The following is a 20,327-nucleotide window of genomic DNA, read 5'->3' on the forward strand; positions in this document are numbered from 1 at the left end:
CCGAGAGAAGGGGCTGGGTCTGGGCGGACATTCCCCAAATGGAAGGGACACAGGGAGCTTTGCATTCATCTATTTGCTGAGCCAAATTTGTTTGCCCCCCCCCCTTCATCTAAGGGATCATGTGCTACACTTCTCCTTTTTAAAAACAACCTTGAACTCTGATCCTAAACACCGAGGACAGATAACAGCAGAGCTGAGTTCGAATAGAATCCAGAAATAGAAATAGCCCAGATTTTCTAACCCTCAGGTTCTTTGTACCTTGTCATGGGGATTCCATTTTTAATTTTTATTTGCCAAACTGTGTCCTTACGTATGCTAGGAAAGCTCTCTACCACTGAGCTACATCCCCAGTTCCTTTTTTGTTTTGAGTCAGGAGCTATACATAGACCTGGCTGATCTGAAACTCACTATGTAGACCAGGCCAGCCTCCCTCCCATTCAGAGTTCCACCTGTACCGGGGTTAAAGGCATGAGCCACCACATCTGACCCTAGTGATTTTTATAAAAGCTAGTTTATATGAACACATTCAGTTATAATGTGTAACGAAGAGAGTTCGGTTGAAGTGAGAAATCACAGGTGTGACTTAATTCTGCAACCAAAAGTTTCATATATACAGTTTACTGCCTTAGAAAACAGCCAGTTTTTCTGATGTGAAAATGTTATAATATGAGGAGTCAAGTCAGTTTTAAAGTGGCTATAAGGCTAAACTTGTATACTGTCATATATGAAATATTAAAAGTTGCATTTACAAGTCAGGAGTGATGGTGCATTGAGTGGTAGGAGCAGGAGCAATGGGAATAAAGGGCCATCCTTGGTTACCTAGTAAGTTGGAGACCAATCTGGGCTACACGAAACTCTGTCTCCATAAAAACAAAACAAAACAACAGTCACAGTAAAACACTGAACTTAGAGAAACAGAGTTTACTTGATGGTTTCCCAAAGGATAGGGAAACCGGGGACGTGTTTGTCAAAGGAGACTTAATGAACAGCATGAAAAGTAGAGCTTTCTTGTAGTCATTTCTTTTTTTTTTTTTTTTTTTTTTTTTTTGTTCTTTTTTTCGGAGCTGGGGACCGAACCCAGGGCCTTGCGCTTCCTAGGCAAGCGCTCTACCACTGAGCTAAATCCCCAACCCCCTTGTAGCCATTTCTTAATATGTAAATATTAACATGAATGTCTACCGTAGATGAGTTTATTTTTCTACTTTGTTTCTTGTGAAATTTTTAATTTAATTTTAATTTAAAAGACAAATACAGCTGAAAAGCATTTGGAATGCATTAACTTAATAAACCCTAGTTTCTACCAATCAAAGAACTAAGAAGGCTGCCAGCAGCTGAGAGTTATCTACCTGACTGTAACTCTCCTTTTATATCTCCACCAATCTATTTGAAGAATGTCTTGGTTTATGATTTATTTTATTCTGTTACTATTTTTTAAAAAACCTAATGAAGCTGCTTCTACATTGGAACGTAGAATTTGGATATGATGGTTTGTATAATCAGCCAGGGAGTGGCACTATTAGAAGGTGTGGCCTTGTTGGAATAGGTGGAATAGGCTTGGGCTTTAAGACCCTCATCCTAGCTGCCTAGAAGTCAGTATTCTGTTAACAGCCTTCAAACTCTCAGTTCCTCCTGCACCAGGCCTACCTGGATGCTGCCATGTTCCTACCTTGATGATAATGGACTGAACTTCTAAACATGCAAGCCAGCCACAATTAAATGTTGTCTTTATAAGACTTGCCTTGGTCATGGTGTCTGTTCCCAGCAGTAAGACCCTAACTAAGACATTGACTATCTTCTGGGGTGATGGTTACTGTATTGGCTAATTTTATGTCATCTGTACACAGCTAGAGGTATCTGAAAGGTCTGAACCTATATTGAGAAAATGCCTTCATAAAATCTTATCAGGCTGTAGAACATTTTCTTAATTAATAATTGATGGGGAGGATACAACCTAATTAATCATGGATGGTGCTATCCCTGAGCTTGTGGTCCTAGGTTCTCTAAGAAAAGAGTCTGAGCAAGCCATGATGTTCAGGCCAACAAGCAGCACCCTTCCATGGCCTCTGCATCAGCTCTTGTCTCCTGCTCCCTGCCCTGCTTTAGTTCCTGCCTGTTTTTGATTATGAACTGTTATGTGCAATGATGCATGAAATAAACCCTTTCCTCCCCAAGTTGCCCCCCCATTAATTTATTTATTTTACAACCCAATTGCAGCCCCCCTCCCTCCTCTTCTTCCAGTCCCATCCTCCCATCCTCCCTTCCCTTCTCTGAGGAGGAGAAGCCTCCCTTGACCACTCTGCCCTGGGACATCCATTCACCCAGTTAGGGGAACAGGATTCACAGACAGGCAACAGAATCAGGGACAGCCCCCACTTCAATTGGGTGACCCACATGAAGACCAAGCTGCACTTGTGCAGGAGGCCTAGGTCCAGCCCATGCATGCTTTTGGTTGGTGTTTCAGTCTGGAAACCCCCAAGGATCCAGGTTAGTTGACTCTGTTGTCTTCTTGTGGAGTCCCTATCCACTCCGAGTCCCTCAATTCTTACCCCAACTCTTCCACAAGACTCCCTGAGCCCTGTCTAATGTTTGGCTGTGGGCCTCTGTATCTGTTTAGGTCAGTTGATGGGTGGAGCCTCTCAGAGGACAGTTATGGCCGGCTGCGGTCTTCGAGCATAACAGAGCATCAATAGTGTCAGGGATTGGTTCTTCATTATGGGATGGGCCTCGAGTTGGGCCAGTAATTTGTTGGCCATTCCCTCAGTCTGTCTTAGTCTCTGCGCTTCTTTTATAGGCAGGACAAATTTTAGGTCAAAAGTTTTGTGGGTAGGTAGGTTTCTTTATCCCTCCACTGGGAGTCTTGCTTAGCTCCAGGAGGGGGCCATTTTAGGCCCCATATCCCCCACTGCTGTAGTCTCCAGAGTCACCCTCAGAGACTCTCGGGAGCCTCCCCATCTCAGGCCTCTGGTACATCCTAGAGATGCCCCACTCTCCCTACACCTGATTCTCCCCCCACACACACTTCCCTTCCCCATCCCCTCTCCCACCCAGTTTCCTCCCTCCATCCACCACAAATGATTATTTTATTTTCCATTCTGAATGAGATTCAAGCGTCCTCCCTTGGGCCCTCCTTGTTATCTAGCTTCTTTGGGTCTGTGGATTGTATCGTGAGTATGTTGTACTTTATGGCTAATATCCACTTATAAGTGAATACATACCACGCATGTCTGTTTGGGTATGGGTTATTTCACTGGGATAATATTTTTTAGTTCTATCCATTTGCCTGAAAATTTCATGGTGTCCTTTTTAATAGTTAAATAGTTTAATAGTTAAATAGTTCATTCGAATAAATGAACCCCATTTTCTTTATCCATTCTTTGGTTGATTGGCATCTGGGTTGTTTCCAGTTACTGGCTATAAAGCTGCTATAGTTGAGCTTTTTACTATAGTTGAGCAGTTGTCCTTGTGGTATGATGGAGCATCTTTTGGGTCTGTGCCCAGGAGTGGTATAGCTGGGTCTTAAGGTAAAACTATTCCCAATTTTCTGAGAAATCACCAAATTTACTTCCAGAGCAATCGTGCAAGTTTGCACTCCTATCAGCAGTGGAGGAGTGCTCCCCGTGCTCTGCATCCTCACCAGCGTGTGGTGTCACTTGAGTTTTTGATCTTAGCCATTAGGATGAGTGTAAAAGGGAATCTCAGAGTCCTTTTGATTTTCATTTTCCTGATGACTAAGAACATTGAACATTTCTTAAAGTGTTTCTTGGCCATTAGAGATTCCTCTGTTGACTCCATTTTTTAATTGAGTTATTTGGTTTGTTTTTGTTGATGTCTAACTTCTTGAGCTCTTTATATATTTTGGATATTAGCCCTCTGTCAGATGTAGGGTTGGAAAACATATTTTCCTATTCCATAGGCTGTTGTTTTGTCCTAATGACAGTGTTGTGAGAGAGAATGAGAGTGCACAAACCTCAAAGCCTACCCCCCAGTGACAGACCTCATCCAACAGTGACCTAATCCTTCCTAAAGGGACTACCAACTGGGAACCAAACATTCAGTTGTATGAATCTCATGTCCACTACAGCAAGCAATGACCTTTGGGTATACTTTGGTTAATAATACTGGTTGCCTGATAGACATGGAAATGAGAAGAAGGAAGAAACGGAAGGAGGAAATAAGGCGAGGGAAGAAAATCTAGTAAAAATTTCATATACTTTCCTTGAGGCTTCAAGAATGCACTCTGCCAGTCTTAAGAACCACCATTTGCACTGTTTGTTTAGTAATTACTTTGCCTACTTTTTTATAATAGAACTAGATAAGCTAGTATTCAATTGTAGCTTATGAGGCTTAATTACACACAGCTCATACTTAAAATGGCTTACATTTTCTATTCCTTGCCTTATACAGACTTACTGGAAATAAAAATCTACCTAGTTGTCTTCATGAGGTAAACCTTACACAACGTTAAGAATTTCATTCTATTTTTTGAGGGGCCACTGACAGACTTGTGGTGTAGAAAATGAAGAGATCACAGCACTGGTTTTCAGAAATTGATCTATTAATTTTTATGTGAATGTGTGTGTGTTTGTTTGAGATCATGTGCACTATATGTAGTCCCTAAGCAGTGCCCAAAATCTGTCAAAGCAGTGGCCAGCCCCTCCTTCCCACTTCAGCCCACAGCACTGCTGTAAGAAGCCAAAAATCTGTCAAAATGGTGGCCCCTGTCAGAACAGTGTGAGGCGCTGTCTGAGGTACATCTTCACTTCTTTCCTGCCTCAGCCTACAGCCTGTGTGAAATACAACCGCAGGAGCTGCCCCACAGTGGTAGCATCTCCTTTCTAGCCTCCCTAAGCAGATCCACAGAGATGGAGCCTCAGCCAAAGCTGGCCGTGGCTGGAAAGACTTCCTACCCTAATTCATGAGCACAGTTTATGGAAAAGAGGATTTTTAAAAAAGCCACCAATCCAGGGCAGGAAAAACCCACCAGTCTCTGAGCTCCCAAAAACAAAAACAAACAAACAAAAACCAACAAAACAGCCAACAAATCCTAATCCTAATTCTGGAAATCTCTGCCCTGAAAAGCTCTGCTCTCCTAAGAATTCCCGTATAAGCCCTGCCCTTTTTCCAGTTCCCTACTGTCTACTCCTAGGAGCAGAGGCAGCCATCCCTGGATTTGTCTCTCCACACCCTGGACCCTCCAGTAAATCTCTTTTATGAGATTTGCTGACTAGTGTGACTCTCTTATTGGAAGAAGCCAAGAAGCGATGAAGAGAAGAAGTGGAGTGCGGCTGAAGCTCCTGAGCTCCTGAGCTCAGCTAGTGATACCCTGTCCTGGGAGCTGTCACATCTCTGCTCAGGAGGCTTCCTCTCAGAGCTGTGTGGTTTCTGGGCCCCTGTGTCTCAGGATGCCCTTCCACTGGGATATCTTTCCCCTCAGAGCTGTATGATTCCTGGGCTTCTAAGGCCCAGGATACACTTCTGTTCAAGCAGGAACACTTATGCCCTGTACCTGTAACAACTTGCTTCGGCCACAAGAGGGCATTGGGTTTCCTGGAATTGGAGATTATGAGCTGCCACGTACTGGAAATTAAACTCTGGTGTTCTGTAAGAAGAGTATGTTTTTAACTGCTGAGCCATCTCCCCAGCCCCTTGTAGTTCCTTTTTAAAATATATATTGATCGGATTGTTTTAGAGGAAAAATTAGCTACAAGATAATTGGTCTAACCCTGCTAATTATAGTAAAAAATAAAAATCCTGGGATCTGGAGAGGTGGCTCAGTAGTTAGTACTGCTTTTACAGTGGATCCCCCACATTCAAATTCCAGCATCCATGTGGGACAGCTTACAGCTGCTTGTGAGTCTAGGTGTAGGGAGTTCCAATGCCTCTGGCCTTTGGCATCCTACTCATACCCACACAGGGTTAAACCATACAAATAATTAAAAACAAAAATCCTTTAAAACCATAGCTGCTAGCTTTGAAAGAGAACTAGTGTTGCTTCCAAAATTGTCAAAAATATCTGAAAATTTCTAAATTCAAGTATGAGTTAGATTTTGAGATTTTTTTGTAAGCTTTAAAAACTAGTGATATTACTGCTCATGCGAATTTAAGTAGGGCATTTATCCTTAAATCCTTACTTGTATTTTGTTTGGATTATCTAAATAGACTTGCAATTAGGAACACTTTCTGATAACTAGATGTTGCAGATTATTTCTAATGCTTTGAATTAATCAGCAGTCTGCTTGTCCAAACGCTGAAGGTCCTTGTCCCCAATTAGTTTTCGATCAATTAATTAAGAGCCAGTGGCTGGGTGGAGAGCCCTAACCCTAACTTTTAGATTGTGCAGGCTAGGAACTAGAAGAAAGGGAGGGAGGAATTGTCATGATTCAGAGGGAGATGTATCAGATTTAGAGCTGCAGGAGGAAAATTCGAAATGTAGGTGAGAAGAAATGTGAACCCCAAAAAGAGCTGCTCAGAAATGGCTTGGGCAGCAAAGGAAGCTAACCAGAAGGAGCCAAAGCAACAAAGATAAAATATAGAATTAGAAGGTGTTAAACCAGGATTACAAGAGGGAAATGTGTGCTAGCTGTGGGAAGGAGTAGAACTGCCCAGCCTTTGAGCTAGCCAAGGCATTTTAAAATTAACTGATGTGTGTGTGTGTGTGTGTGTGTGTGTGTGTGTGTGTGTGTGTGTGTGTGTGTGTCTTCCATTCGTGAATTCAGAAAGCTCCTGGGCAGGTGCACAAGTTCCACCAGCTGAGAGCCAAAGTGGTGTAGCCCATTATCACTACACTAGATAGTTGAGTCTTTGTGTTATATTGTTTCAGGTTTATTCCAGGATACAGATCCATGCAGTGATTGTGGCTATCATGCTAATCCAGGTGCTACTGTAAAAACTCTAATGCCAGAAGGAAAAATTCTTTTTCCACAAATTATCCAAACAAATGAACTTCTGTTTTATGAGCGATTCAGAGCCTATCAAGATTACATTTTAGGTGAGTAATTTCTTATAGTTTTATTTTGCAAGTAGCTTGCCTACAGATTGTCACTTGTTCTGAGATGAATTTATTAACTTCTCATCTATACATTTCCATTTCTGATTTAATTTGTAGCTGACTGTAAGGCCTCTGAAGTAAAGGAATTCACAGTCAGCTTCTTGGAAAAGGTCCTTGAACCATCTGGATGGTGGGCAGTCTGGCACACTAATGTGTTTGAGGTGTTGGTTGAGGTAAGTTGAATTCTCTTATGAATATACTTTGCCAAGCTGTCTTCTGTGTTTCTGACTTTGTTTCCCAGGTCCTGGATTGAATTAATCTGTTTCTTTTTAATCCTCCTTGGAGTCATTGATCATTTTTAATAATAAATTTTAAACTACTTTTTTTTTTTTTTTTATTAACTTGAGTATTTCTTATATACATTTCGAGTGTTATTCCCTTTCCCGGTATCCGGGCAAACATCCCCCTCCCCCCTCCCCTTCCTTATGGGTGTTCCCCTCCCGACCCTCCCCCCATTGCCGCCCTCCCCCCCACAGTCTAGTTCCCTGGGGGTTCAGTCTTAGCAGGACCCAGGGCTTTCCCTTCCACTGGTGCTCTTACTAGGATATTCATTGCTACCTATGAGGTCAGAGTCCAGGGTCAGTCCATGTATAGTCTTTAGGTAGTGGCTTAGTCCCTGGAAGCTCTGGTTGCTTAGCATTGTTGTACATATGGGGTCTCGAGCCCCTTCAAGATCTTCCAGTTCTTTCTCTGATTCCTTCAATGGGGGTTCTATTCTCAGTTCAGTGGTTTGCTGCTGGCATTCGCCTCTGTATTTGCTGTATTCTGGCTGTGTCTCTCAGGAGCGATCTACATCCGGCTCCTGTCGGTCTGCACTTCTTTGCTTCATCCATCTTGTCTAATTGGGTGGCTGTATATGTATGGGCCACATGTGGGGCAGGCTCTGAATGGGTGTTCCTTCAGTCTCTGTTTTAATCTTTGCCTCTCTCTTCCCTGCCAAGGGTATTCTTGTTCCCCTTTTAAAGAAGGGGTGAAGCATTCACATTTTGATCATCCGTCTTGAGTTTCATTTGCTCTAGGCATCTAGGGTAATTCAAGCATTTGGGCTAATAGCCACTGATCAATGAGTGCATACCATGTATGTCTTTCTGTGATTGGGTTAGCTCACTCAGGATGATGTTTTCCAGTTCCAACCATTTGCCTACGAATTTCATAAAGTCGTTGTTTTTGATAGCTGAGTAATATTCCATTGTGTAGATGTACCACATTTTCTGTATCCATTCCTCTGTTGAAGGGCATCTGGGTTCTTTCCAGCTTCTGGCTATTATAAATAAGGCTGCAATGAACATAATGGAGCACGTGTCTTTTTTATATGTTGGGGCATCTTTTGGGTATATGCCCAAGAGAGGAATAGCTGGATCCTCAGGCAGTTCAATGTCCAATTTTCTGAGGATCCTCCAGACTGATTTCCAGAATGGTTGTACCAGTTTGCAATCCCACCAACAATAGAGGAGTGTTCCTCTTTCTCCACATCCTTGCCAGCATCTGTTGTCCCCTGAGTTTTTGATCATAGCCATTCTCACTGGTGTGAGGTGAAATCTCAGGGTTGTTTTGATTTGCATTTCCCTTATGACTAAAGATGTTGAACATTTCTTTAGGTGTTTCTCAGCCATTTGGCATTCCTCAGCTGTGAATTCTTTGTTTAGCTCTGAACCCCATTTTTTAATAGGGTTATTTGTTTCCCTGCGGTCTAACTTCTTGAGTTCTTTGTATATTTTGGATATAAGGCCTCTATCTGTTGTAGGATTGGTAAAGATCTTTTCCCAATCTGTTGGTTGCCGTTTTGTCCTAACCACAGTGTCCTTTGCCTTACAGAAGCTTTGCAGTTTTATGAGATCCCATTTGTCGATTCTTGAACTTAGAGCATAAGCCATTGGTGTTTTGTTTAGGAAATTTTTTCCAGTGCCCATGTGTTCCAGATGCTTCCCTAGTTTTTCTTCTATTAGTTTGAGTGTGTCTGCTTTGATGTGGAGGTCCTTGATCCACTTGGACTTAAGCTTTGTACAGGGTGATAAGCATGGATCGATCTGCATTCTTCTACATGTTGCCCTCCAGTTGAACCAGCACCATTTGCTGAAAATGCTGTCTTTTTTCCATTTGATGGTTTTGGCTCCTTTGTCAAAAATCAAGTGACCATAGGTGTGTGGGTTCATTTCTGGGTCTTCAATTCTATTCCATTGGTCTATCTGTCTGTCTCTGTACCAATACCATGCATTTTTTATCACTATTGCTCTGTAATACTGCTTGAGTTCAGGGATAGTGATTCCCCCTGAAGTCCTTTTATTGTTGAGGATAGCTTTAGCTATCCTGGGTTTTTTGTTATTCCAGATGAATTTGCAAATTGTTCTGTCTAACTCTTTGAAGAATTGGATTGGTATTTTGATGGGGATTGCATTGAATCTGTAGATTGCTTTTGGTAAAATGGCCATTTTTACTATATTAATCCTGCCAATCCATGAGCATGGGAGATCTTTCCATCTTCTGAGGTCTTCTTCAATTTCCTTCTTCAGTGTCTTGAAGTTCTTATTGTACAGATCTTTTACTTGCTTGGTTAAAGTCACACCGAGGTACTTTATATTATTTGGGTCTATTATGAAGGGTGTCGTTTCCCTAATTTCTTTCTCGGCTTGTTTCTCTTTTGTATAGAGGAAGGCAACTGATTTATTTGAGTTAATTTTATACCCAGCCACTTTGCTGAAGTTGTCTATCAGCTTTAGTAGTTCTCTGGTGGAACTTTTGGGATCACTTAAATATACTATCATATCATCTGCAAATAGTGATATTTTGACTTCTTCTTTTCCGATCTGTATCCCCTTGACCTCCTTTTGTTGTCTGATTGCTCTGGCTAGAACTTCAAGAACTATATTGAATAAGTAGGGAGAGAGTGGGCAGCCTTGTCTAGTCCCTGATTTTAGTGGGATTGCTTCAAGTTTCTCTCCATTTAGTTTAATGTTAGCAACTGGTTTGCTATATATGGCTTTTACTATGTTCAGGTATGGGCCTTGAATTCCTATTCTTTCCAGGACTTTTATCATGAAGGGGTGTTGAATTTTGTCAAATGCTTTCTCAGCATCTAATGAAATGATCATGTGGTTCTGTTCTTTCAGTTTGTTTATATAATGGATCACGTTGATGGTTTTCCGTATATTAAACCATCCCTGCATGCCTGGGATGAAGCCTACTTGATCATGGTGGATGATTGTTTTGATGTGCTCTTGAATTCGGTTTGCCAGAATTTTATTGAGTATTTTTGCGTCGATATTCATAAGGGAAATTGGTCTGAAGTTCTCTTTCTTTGTTGTGTCTTTGTGTGGTTTAGGTATAAGAGTAATTGTGGCTTCGTAGAAGGAATTCGGTAGGGCTCCATCTGTTTCAATTTTGTGGAATAGTTTGGATAATATTGGTATGAGGTCTTCTATGAAGGTTTAGTAGAATTCTGCACTAAACCCGTCTGGACCTGGGCTCTTTTTGGTTGGGAGACCTTTAATGACTGCTTCTATTTCCTTAGGAGTTATGGGGTTGTTTAACTGGTTTATCTGTTCCTGATTTAACTTCGATACCTGGTATCTGTCTAGGAAATTGTCCATTTCCTGAAGATTTTCAAATTTTGTTGACTATAGGTTTTTATAGTAAGATCTGATGATTTTTTGAATTTCCTCTGAATCTGTAGTTATGTCTCCCTTTTCATTTCTGATTTTGTTAATTTGGACGCACTCTCTGTGTCCTCTCGTTAGTCTGGCTAAGGGTTTATCTATCTTGTTGATTTTCTCAAAGAACCAACTTTTGGTTCTGTTGATTCTTTCTATGGTCCTTTTTGTTTCTACTTGGTTGATTTCCGCTCTGAGTTTGATTATTTCCTGCCTTCTACTCCTCCTGGGTGTATTTGCTTCTTTTTGTTCTAGAGCTTTTAGGTGTGCTGTCAAGCTGCTGACATATGCTCTTTCCTGTTTCTTTCTGCAGGCACTCAGCGCTATGAGTTTTCCTCTTAGCACAGCTTTCATTGTGTCCCATAAGTTTGAGTATGTTGTATCTTCATTTTCATTAAATTCTAATAAGTTTTTAATTTCTTTCTTTATTTCTTCCTTGACCAGGTTATCATTGAGTAGAGCATTGTTCAATTTCCACGTATATGTGGGCATTCTTCCCTTATTGTTATTGAAGACCAGTTTTAGGCCGTGGTGGTCCGATAGCACGCATGGGATTATTTCTATCTTTCTGTACCTGTTGAGGCCCGTTTTTTGACCAATTATATGGTCAATTTTGGAGAAAGTACCATGAGGAGCTGAGAAGAAGGTATATCCTTTTGCTTTAGGATAGACTGTTCTATAAATATCCGTTAAGTCCATTTGGCTCATGACTTCTCTTATTCTGTCTACATCTCTGTTTAATTTCTGTTTCCATGATCTGTCCATTGATGAGAGTGGGGTGTTGAAATCTCCCACTATTATTGTGTGAGGTGCAATGTGTGTTTTGAGCTTTAGTAAGGTTTCTTTTACATATGTAGGTGCCCTTGTATTTGGGGCATAGATATTTAGGATTGAGAGTTCATCTTGATGGATTTTTCCTTTGATGAATATGAAGTGTCCTTCCTTATCTTTTTTGATGACTTTTAGTTGAAAATTGATTTTATTTGATATTAGAATGGCTACTCCAGCTTGCTTCTTCTGACCATTTGCTTGGAAAATTGTTTTCCAGCCTTTCACTCTGAGGTAATGTCTGTCTTTGTCTCTGAGGTGTGTTTCCTGTAGGCAGCAGAATGCAGGGTCCTCGTTGCGTATCCAGTTTGTTAATCTCTGTCTTTTTATTGGGGAGTTGAGGCCATTGATGTTGAGAGGTATTAAGGAATAGTGATTATTGCTTCCCGTTATATTCATATTTGGATGTGAGGTTATGTTTGTGTGCTTTCATTCTCTTTGTTTTGTTGCCAAGACGATTAGTTTCTTGCTTCTTCTAGGGTATAGCCTGCCTCCTTATGTTGGGCTTTACCATTTATTATCCTTTGTAGTGCTGGATTTGTAGAAAGATATTGTGTAAATTTGGTTTTGTCATGGAATATCTTGGTTTCTCCATCTATGTTAATTGAGAGTTTTGCAGGATACAGTAACCTGGGCTGGCATTTGTGTTCTCTTAGGGTCTGTATGACATCAGTCCAGGATCTTCTGGCCTTCATAGTTTCTGGCGAGAAGTCTGGTGTGATTCTGATAGGTCTGCCTTTATATGTTACTTGACCTTTTTCCCTTACTGCTTTTAATATTCTTTCTTTATTTTGTGCGTTTGGTGTTTTGACAATTATGTGACGGGAGGTGTTTCTTTTCTGGTCCAATCTATTTGGAGTTCTGTAGGCTTCTTGTATGCCTATGGGTATCTCTTTTTTTAGGTTAGGGAAGTTTTCTTCTATGATTTTGTTGAAGATATTTACTGGTCCTTTGAGCTGGGAGTCTTCACTCTCTTCTATACCTATTATCCTTAGGTTTGATCTTCTCATTGAGTCCTGGATTTCCTGTATGTTTTGGACCAGTAGCTTTTTCCACTTTACATTATCTTTGACAGTTGAGTCAATGATTTCTATGGAATCTTCTGCTCCTGAGATTCTCTCTTCCATCTCTTGTATTCTGTTGGTGAAGCTTGTATCTACAGCTCCTTGTCTCTTCTTTTGGTTTTCTATATCCAGGGTTGTTTCCTTGTATTCTTTCTTGATTGCTTCTATTTCCATTTTTAATTCTTTCAACTGTTTGATTGTGTTTTCCTGGAATTCTTTCAGGGATTTTTGCGATTCCTCTCTGTAGGCTTCTACTTGTTCTCTAAGGGAGTTCTTCACGTCTTTCTTGAAGTCCTCCAGCATCATGATCAAATATGATTTTGAAACTAGATCTTGCTTTTCTGGTGTGTTTGGATATTCCATGTTTGTTTTGGTGGGAGAATTGGGCTCCGATGATGCCATGTAGTCTTGGTTTCTGTTGCTTGGGTTCCTGCGCTTGCCTCTCGCCATCAGCTTATCTCTAGTGTTACTTTGTTCTGCTATTTCTGACAGTGGCTAGACTGTCCTATAAGCCTGTGTGTCAGGAGTGCTGTAGACCTGTTTTCCTCTCTTTCAGTCAGTTATGGGGACAGAGTGTTCTGCTTTCGGGCGTGTAGGTTTTCCTCTCTAGTGGTCTTCAGCTGTTCCTGTGGGCCTGTGTCTTGAGTTCACCAGGCAGCTTTCTTGCAGCAGAAAAGTTGGTCTTACCTGTGGTCCCGAGGCTCAAGTTCGCTCGTGGGGTGCTGCCCACGTGCTCTCTGCAGCGGCAGCAACCAGGAAGACCTGTGCCGCCCCTTCCGGGAGCTTCAGTGCACCAGGGTTCCAGATGGCCTTTGGTGTTTTACTCTGGCATCCGAGATGTGTGCACAGAGAGCAGTCTCTTCTGGTTTCCCAGGCTTGTCTGCCTCCCTGAAGGTTTAGCTCTCCCTCCCACGGGATTTGGGTGCAGAGAACTGTTTATCCGGTCTGTTTCCTTCAGGTTCCGGTGGTGTCTCAGGCAGGGGTCCTGCCGCTCCTGGGCCCTCCCCCACGGGAGCCCAGAGGCCTTATACAGTTTCCTCTTGGGCCAGGGATGTGGGCAGGGGTGGGCAGTGTTGGTGGTCTCTTCCGCTCTGCAGCCTCAGGAGTGCCCACCTGACCAGGCGGTGAGGCCTCTTTCCCAAGGGGTCTGGGAGCAGAGAGCTGCTGCGGGCTGGGATCCTCGGGCGTGGGACCTCCGGCAAACACAGGCCGTGCCCGGTCCTTGATGAACTCTGCCTCTGTGTGTCCCGATCTCACCAGGCAGCTCTCTTGCAGCAGACAAGTTGGTCTTACCTGTGGTCCCGAGGCTCAATTTTGCTCTCGGGGTGCTGCTCATGGGCTCTCTGCGGCGGCAGCTTTAAACTACTTTTTAAGGGTTAAAGGTGCTAGTTTTATTGATGCATGGCCTCCTCGTACATGTGTGACATACGCTGTTTTCATTTATTGTCCTCCCCAGAAACCCCTTCCTGTTAGTTCTGACTTCTGCTTTCTTATCACGTGTATTCCTTTACCCTATTTTATACCTCCATTAAGATATTTTCCTCCATTTTCATGATCGTATTTCATATTTCTATTTAAAATTTTTATATATTTTATGTTTATTAATTGTGTGTGTGTGCGTGTGTGTGCACACGCATGTGTGCGTGCGCTCCCGTGCACTTGTATATTCATGTAGAAATCAGAGGACAGCATATGTAAGTCAGTTCTTTTCTTCCACCTTCTAGATTCAGGGGACTGACCCCAGGAAGTCAGGTTTGGCAGGAAGTACCTTTATCTGCTGAGCCTTGCCAAACTCTTTCTAGATTCATGACCACAAGTGTATGGCAGAAAATTTTTTGTTTTCATTTGGTATTTTACCTATTTCAGTATCTGAATTCAGCTGTTGAAAAGTTGTGTTATTTTTGGGAGCATCCTGTTACTTTACTTTTTCCTATTGTTTGCGTATTTTGTGATGGAATTTACACGTTTGTTGGTTTAGAAAACTTTTCTGGTTTTACTTGGAGATTTTACATGAACAGCTTCCTGGTTTTAATTCTCAATTAAATTAAATCCTTCCTTCAGGTTTTAATTCCCAGTAACATTCAGTGAGTAGAACACAGTTCTGATAGCGCAACACTAAAGTGTAGAAGATATAGAAATACACTTAAAATCAATTAAAGCCACTGATACATCACTGATGACCGTAAGCCAGACAGTGGGAAATTCATGTAGAATATGTTATTAAGTTAAAAATTATTTAAGATAAATGTGTCTTTAATACATTAATGAGGTAAAAGAAAGAGGCTGGGAAAAAATAGAAGAGAAGAAAGGTTAAATAAATGAAAAGATGAAAGGTTGAGAAGTGTTAGGAGGAAAGAGGAAGGAGCAAGGGATTGAACACAAAAATTGGGGGGAAAACCCTCAGGAGTGAAAAAGTTCTAAGTTACCTCGATATGTGGAGAGTAATAAAAATTAAAATATTATTTAAACAAAAACCATTAAATATTACTAAAACTACAGGACAGAATTCAAAGGGGGGGGTGTAATAAAAGAAAGGGAAAAAAGATTACCCACTAATGAAAAAGTTCACAAATTAGGTGAATGTCAGAAGTGAAATAATTAAAAAAAAAATTAACCATTTTTAAAAATAAATAAAATAAAAATACATCTGATATTATATTGAAGACAAAAAGCTGAGGGACAGCAAAATATAATGGGAATAATGATGATGATGATGATGATGATGATGATGATGATGATGATGATGATGAGATATTGGAGCAACCACACGGTGGCTCACAACCATCTGTAATGAGATCCGATGCCCTCTTCTGGTGTGTCTGAAGGTAGCTACAGTGTGCTTATATAGAATAAATAAATAAATCTTTAAAAAAAAAAGAAAGTCTTAAATATTAATCAGATTGCCGGAGAGATGCAGGTAGAGTATGGGGACGTCCGAATTTCAGAACTCACAGCCGTGGATGACAGAGGTGACTCGAGGTTGATGGCCCTGTTGAGTTTAGGCTCAGGGCAGTGGATCTCCAGGGTTCTTGGCAGCTGAGGACAGGGCTGCTTTTCTCTGTGTGATCAGAGCCTCTGCTGCTGGCACATTCCTGCTTTTCAGCATCAGACCTTTCTGCTCTCTATGTTCAGACTCTCGTTATTATGGTTGTTCTTCATAATGAGTCTCCAGTTTTAGCTCAGTTTCAAATAAGTAACAATCCTGTCTTGTGGCCTCCTGGTCGTATAGAGTAACAGTAAAATTCCAGAGAATCACTGCTTCACCGAAAGTCAAAACTGGTTTTGAAGTTTGTGAAACCTGTGGTCTTGTTCACCTGGCTCGCCTGCTGAAGGAAGCGCCTGTTTTCCCTCCCACTGCTAAGGACCTCTAGTTACCTGTCTTTTTCTCAGTACATTTCAGTTTTTCTATCACTGCCTTTTGAATTTCTAATGCTGTTCCTCTTTCTCTTTGAAATATTCTCATGTTAAAAATTTAGGTCCTTGAAAACTGGAAAATGTCATTTGCATGGGGTAGGGAAAGTAGACGGTTACTGGGCTTGTGTACCTTTATCTTTCCTTTGGCTCATGCTGGTGTTCAACCTGTATTTTAGTGTCTGAAGTCCACCAGATCTGCTTCACCTTAACAGTTTATCTTTCACTGTCTCACCAAGGCAATTTCCTTTCTGCAATCTTTCCCATAAGTTGTCCTGTTTAGCTTTCTCCTTGATTATATTCTGAGGATAAGAGCCATTTCTATTTTGTTTATCCTTAGAAGGCACTCTGACACGTTACAGACTTTTAAAAAGTAGGTTATACTCATAGGTAGCAATGAATATCCTAGTAAGAGCACCGGTGGAATGGGAAGCCCTCGGTCCTGCCAAGACTGAACCCCCAGTGAACATGATTGTTGGGGGGAGGGCGGTAATGGGGGGAGGATGGGGAGGGGAACACCCATAAAGAAGGGGAGGAGGGGTTAGGGAGATGTTTGCCCGGAAACCGGGAAAGGGAATAACAATCGAAATGCAAATAAGAAATACCCAAGTTAATAAAGAAAAAAAAATAAAATAAAAAGTAGGTTATAAATAGTATTTTATATGTGCATTTCCACTTTGATTCCTGGGTATTAAAATGAGTCACATTTTGAATTTCAGGTTACAAATGTGGACTTTGCAGCATTGAAGGCAGTGGTGAAGCTTGCAGAGCCGTGTATCTATGAATCTAAATTGAGCACTTTTACCTTGGCCAATGTGAAGGAGCTTTTGGACCTGAAGGAGTTTCATCTGCCTCTGCAGGAGCTGTGGGTGGTATCAGATGACTCACATGAAGTTCACCAGATGGCCCTTGCGATCGAGCACGTCAGGTACAAAGGAGCATCGATGGAAGTAACCTTGTGGTCAAAACTGTAGTTTAATTGAAATAAATCCCTTTCCTTTTTCCTTTCCTTTTTCCTTTCCTTTTTCCTTTCCTTTTTCCTTTCCCTTTCCCTTTTTCCCTTTTTCCCTTTTTCCCTTTTTCCCTTTTTCCCTTTTTCCCTTTTTCCCTTTTTTTTCCTTTTTCCCTTTTTCCCTTTTTCCCTTTCCCTTTCCCTTTCCCTTTCCCTTTCCCTTTCCCTTTCCCTTCCTATCATGAGGCTTGAACCTAGGCCCTCATACAGAGTAGAAAATGTCTTTACCACTGAGCCACATATCCATGCCCTAGGAAAATCTTTTAAAAATAAAAACAAAAACCTTAATGTCTTACATTTTCATTTTGTTTTCACTTCAAACCCATAAAAAAAAAGTTGAAAAATATAGTACATGGAATCTTGTTTATCATTAAAATTCTTCAAGTGTTTACAAAAGATAAAGAATTCTTAATTTGGTTCTTATTGATGCTAAAGCTTGTGATTGGTACATTTGAATGGAGTAGGACAAAAAAAAGATGAAATGTAAGAAAATAAAGTTCGATAGTACTAGTTGGAATAGTATACATCATTTGCAAGAATATGTCTAACAGAGAGACTTTTCTCATTCTACTTTGAAGGGTTTTAGAGGATGTGTTCATGTGTCTTCTTTTATAGGTGGTGGTGTCCCTTTAAATGAAAAAATGTGTCTGTAATATCTGGATTACTAAATATACTTTATTTTTTAAAAGATTTTATTTTATGTGTATTAGTATTTTGCCTACATTTATAAATGTGCACCACATATATAAATGTACACCCGATGAACATGGAGGCATTAGAGCTCCTGGAGCTAGAGTTATAGGGTTGTTGTGGTGTTGGTGCCAGGAACTGAAACATGGGTCCTCTGCAAGGTCAGTTAGTGTTCTTAATTCATGACTCATCTCTTTGTGTGCTGTTAAAATTACTTCAGATAAATTATCCGTCATAGTTGATATTATAGTCTCTCTCTCTCTCTCTCTCTCTCTCTCTCTCTCTCTCTCTCTCGTGTGTGTGTGTGTGTAAGAAATTTTGCTTTTAGCTGCTTGGACATATATCATGACTCTTTAATTAGACTCTAAAACCTGAATCTGATTTGCTAAGTAGAATATTGTTTTATTACTTAATAATAATCTTGGGGATTTGTTTTATGTATGTGAGTACACTGTCGCTGTCTTCAGACACACCAGAAGAGGGCTTTGGACCCCATTACAGATGGTTGTGAGCCACCATTTGGTTGCTGGGAATTGAACTCAGGACCTTGGAAGAGAAGGCAGTGCTGTTAACTGCTGAGCCATCTCTCCAGCCCCAATTTTTTATTTTCAAGTTCTATATAATCTATGTACATGCTAGTATATTTATTCTTTATTTTATATTTGCCTCTTTTAGGTGGGGAATATAAATACAACTCCTCATAGAAATACATTTCTTCTATGTTAATATAATAGGCACTGATAAACTCATTATTATTATTAAGCTTTATTTGTCTAAACAAATTTGTCTTTCATGAATAAAATTTTAAAGAAAATTTTAGAGATACAAAAAATAATTAAATTAGATGTGTATTTTAGGAACTGGAAGATTAAATGATGTCAGTGATATTGTTTGGTGTTCTGTAGTCTAAAAGGTACTTTCTGCTTTCTATACCTTTAGTGGCTTAAGCTGGTTTTCCTGAGTCCTCCCTAACACCCAGGCTTACTATGGTCAGATTTGCCTTTGGAACTGAGATTTTTATTTCTAAGCCTCTTGAGTACTCAATATTAAAACAAAATAAAACAAAACCAAAAATAGTGATTATCACCGAGACTTCCATACATAACTAGAAATGGCAATGAGTGCTAAATTAGACTTAATTTATTGAAATTGCTATCCTACAATTGCTTCTTAGGGGAAGTAGCATATAAACTTGAGTCTAGAAGGTTACCTAGGCAAGGAGGATGGGTCCAGGATGTCTGTGATATTAAGATACTGAAAGCCTTGCACAGTCAGAACACAGTCCCGGAATGCCAGACCTGACATTTTAAGTCAGAAGGTACAGAGCTTTGTCAGCCAATTAACCAGTTCTGTAACAGAACATTGGAAAAGCACTGCAACATTTTCATTGTTTGCAAAATAGGATCAGCTTTGTGTTTTAGGGGGTAATGACTGCACCGTAAAAAGAGATTAAAGAATAATAATAATACAAATCAAGATTTTTAAATGAAAAAAGTTCACTTAGGCTTCTTTTGTAAAGTAAAAGGAGGGAGCTAGGATGGGGATTTCAGTTAAGAGGTGTGGGCAGGGGACCCAAACATAAATGCTTGCACTGGAATGGGGACATTGATAGGACAGGGCAGAAGCTGAGTAGAGCAACTGGGACTTGAGCATCTAGACAGCTTACATTTGACTCATTTGGTTTATTTGAGGTTTCTGCTTTGAAAAAGCAAACTCTGGGGGGTTGGTATGGGTAATAATTTGGGTTAGGTATGAAAATATATTTAAATATTTACCAGGTTGAGAAAGTGAGAGGCACTTAACCAACATGCTACAAGGAAATTTGAAGGATATAAAATTGGAAGCAGAAGTGTTTTAAAGATACATTCTAAAAATGAATAACTAATATGCCTGAGATTTGTTTTGAAATAATCTTATATCAAGGTGATATGTGAGTTGGGTAGAGACAAAAAAAATTACCTGTTAGCTGATTTTTTTTTTTTTGGAAGCTGCTATTCATAATATTATCTGTGTTTTCTTTTGCTATATATGTTTGAAATCCTTCAAAAATATGTTAAAACATCTAGGGAGTTTTAAAGAAATTATGGATGTTGCCTTCCCCTCTGGATCCTGATTTATTGATTTAGATTAAGTTTTTTGTTGTTTTTCTGATTTGTTGATTTAGATTAAATTTTTGTTGTTGTTTGTTTGAGACGGACTTACTATGTAACTAGAACTAACCTAGGACTCAGTATGCAGACCAGGTTTGTGTCACAATCATAGAGATTTATTTACTTCTGCCTCCAAAGTCTGGAGACTAAAGGTATGCACCACCATCCAGCTAGGAAATAGAATTCTTAAAGTGTACACCAGGAGTCCCTCATGTGTAGCTGTGGCTGGGAGCTGATGCTTCCTATTAAGTTCCTGCATCATCTCCTTTACTGCTTTAATAAAAAGCAGTAAATTCTATCAGTAAGTCCCAGATTTATATCTCTATTTTTTATCCCTTGTTTCTGGAAGGGGGAAAGGCTATATTGCTCTGTCCATTGGACATTACTCATTTGTAATTCAAATCAGCATCCCATCTCAAATACACTTAAAGCACAACTTTTATTTAAATCCTAATTTCTTTACTACCTGAGTAAATG

General features: G+C 40.3%; 1 protein-coding gene across 2 annotated transcripts in view; it reads left to right on the forward strand.

The window, feature by feature from the left end:
- The window catches only part of Shcbp1 (SHC binding and spindle associated 1), a 38,049-nt gene that overhangs the window by 267 nt on the left and 17,455 nt on the right, over window positions 1–20,327 (forward strand). For both annotated transcript variants that reach the window (NM_001399215.1, XM_087588872.1), the window contains 3 exon segments: window positions 6,821–6,988; window positions 7,106–7,221; window positions 16,718–16,926. In NM_001399215.1, the coding sequence (NP_001386144.1) occupies window positions 6,821–6,988; window positions 7,106–7,221; window positions 16,718–16,926 (493 nt within the window).

This window comes from Rattus norvegicus, chromosome 16 (genome assembly GCF_021556685.1).
Source record: "Rattus norvegicus strain SHRSP/BbbUtx chromosome 16, alternate assembly SHRSP_T2T, whole genome shotgun sequence".
NCBI lineage: Eukaryota > Metazoa > Chordata > Mammalia > Rodentia > Muridae > Rattus > Rattus norvegicus.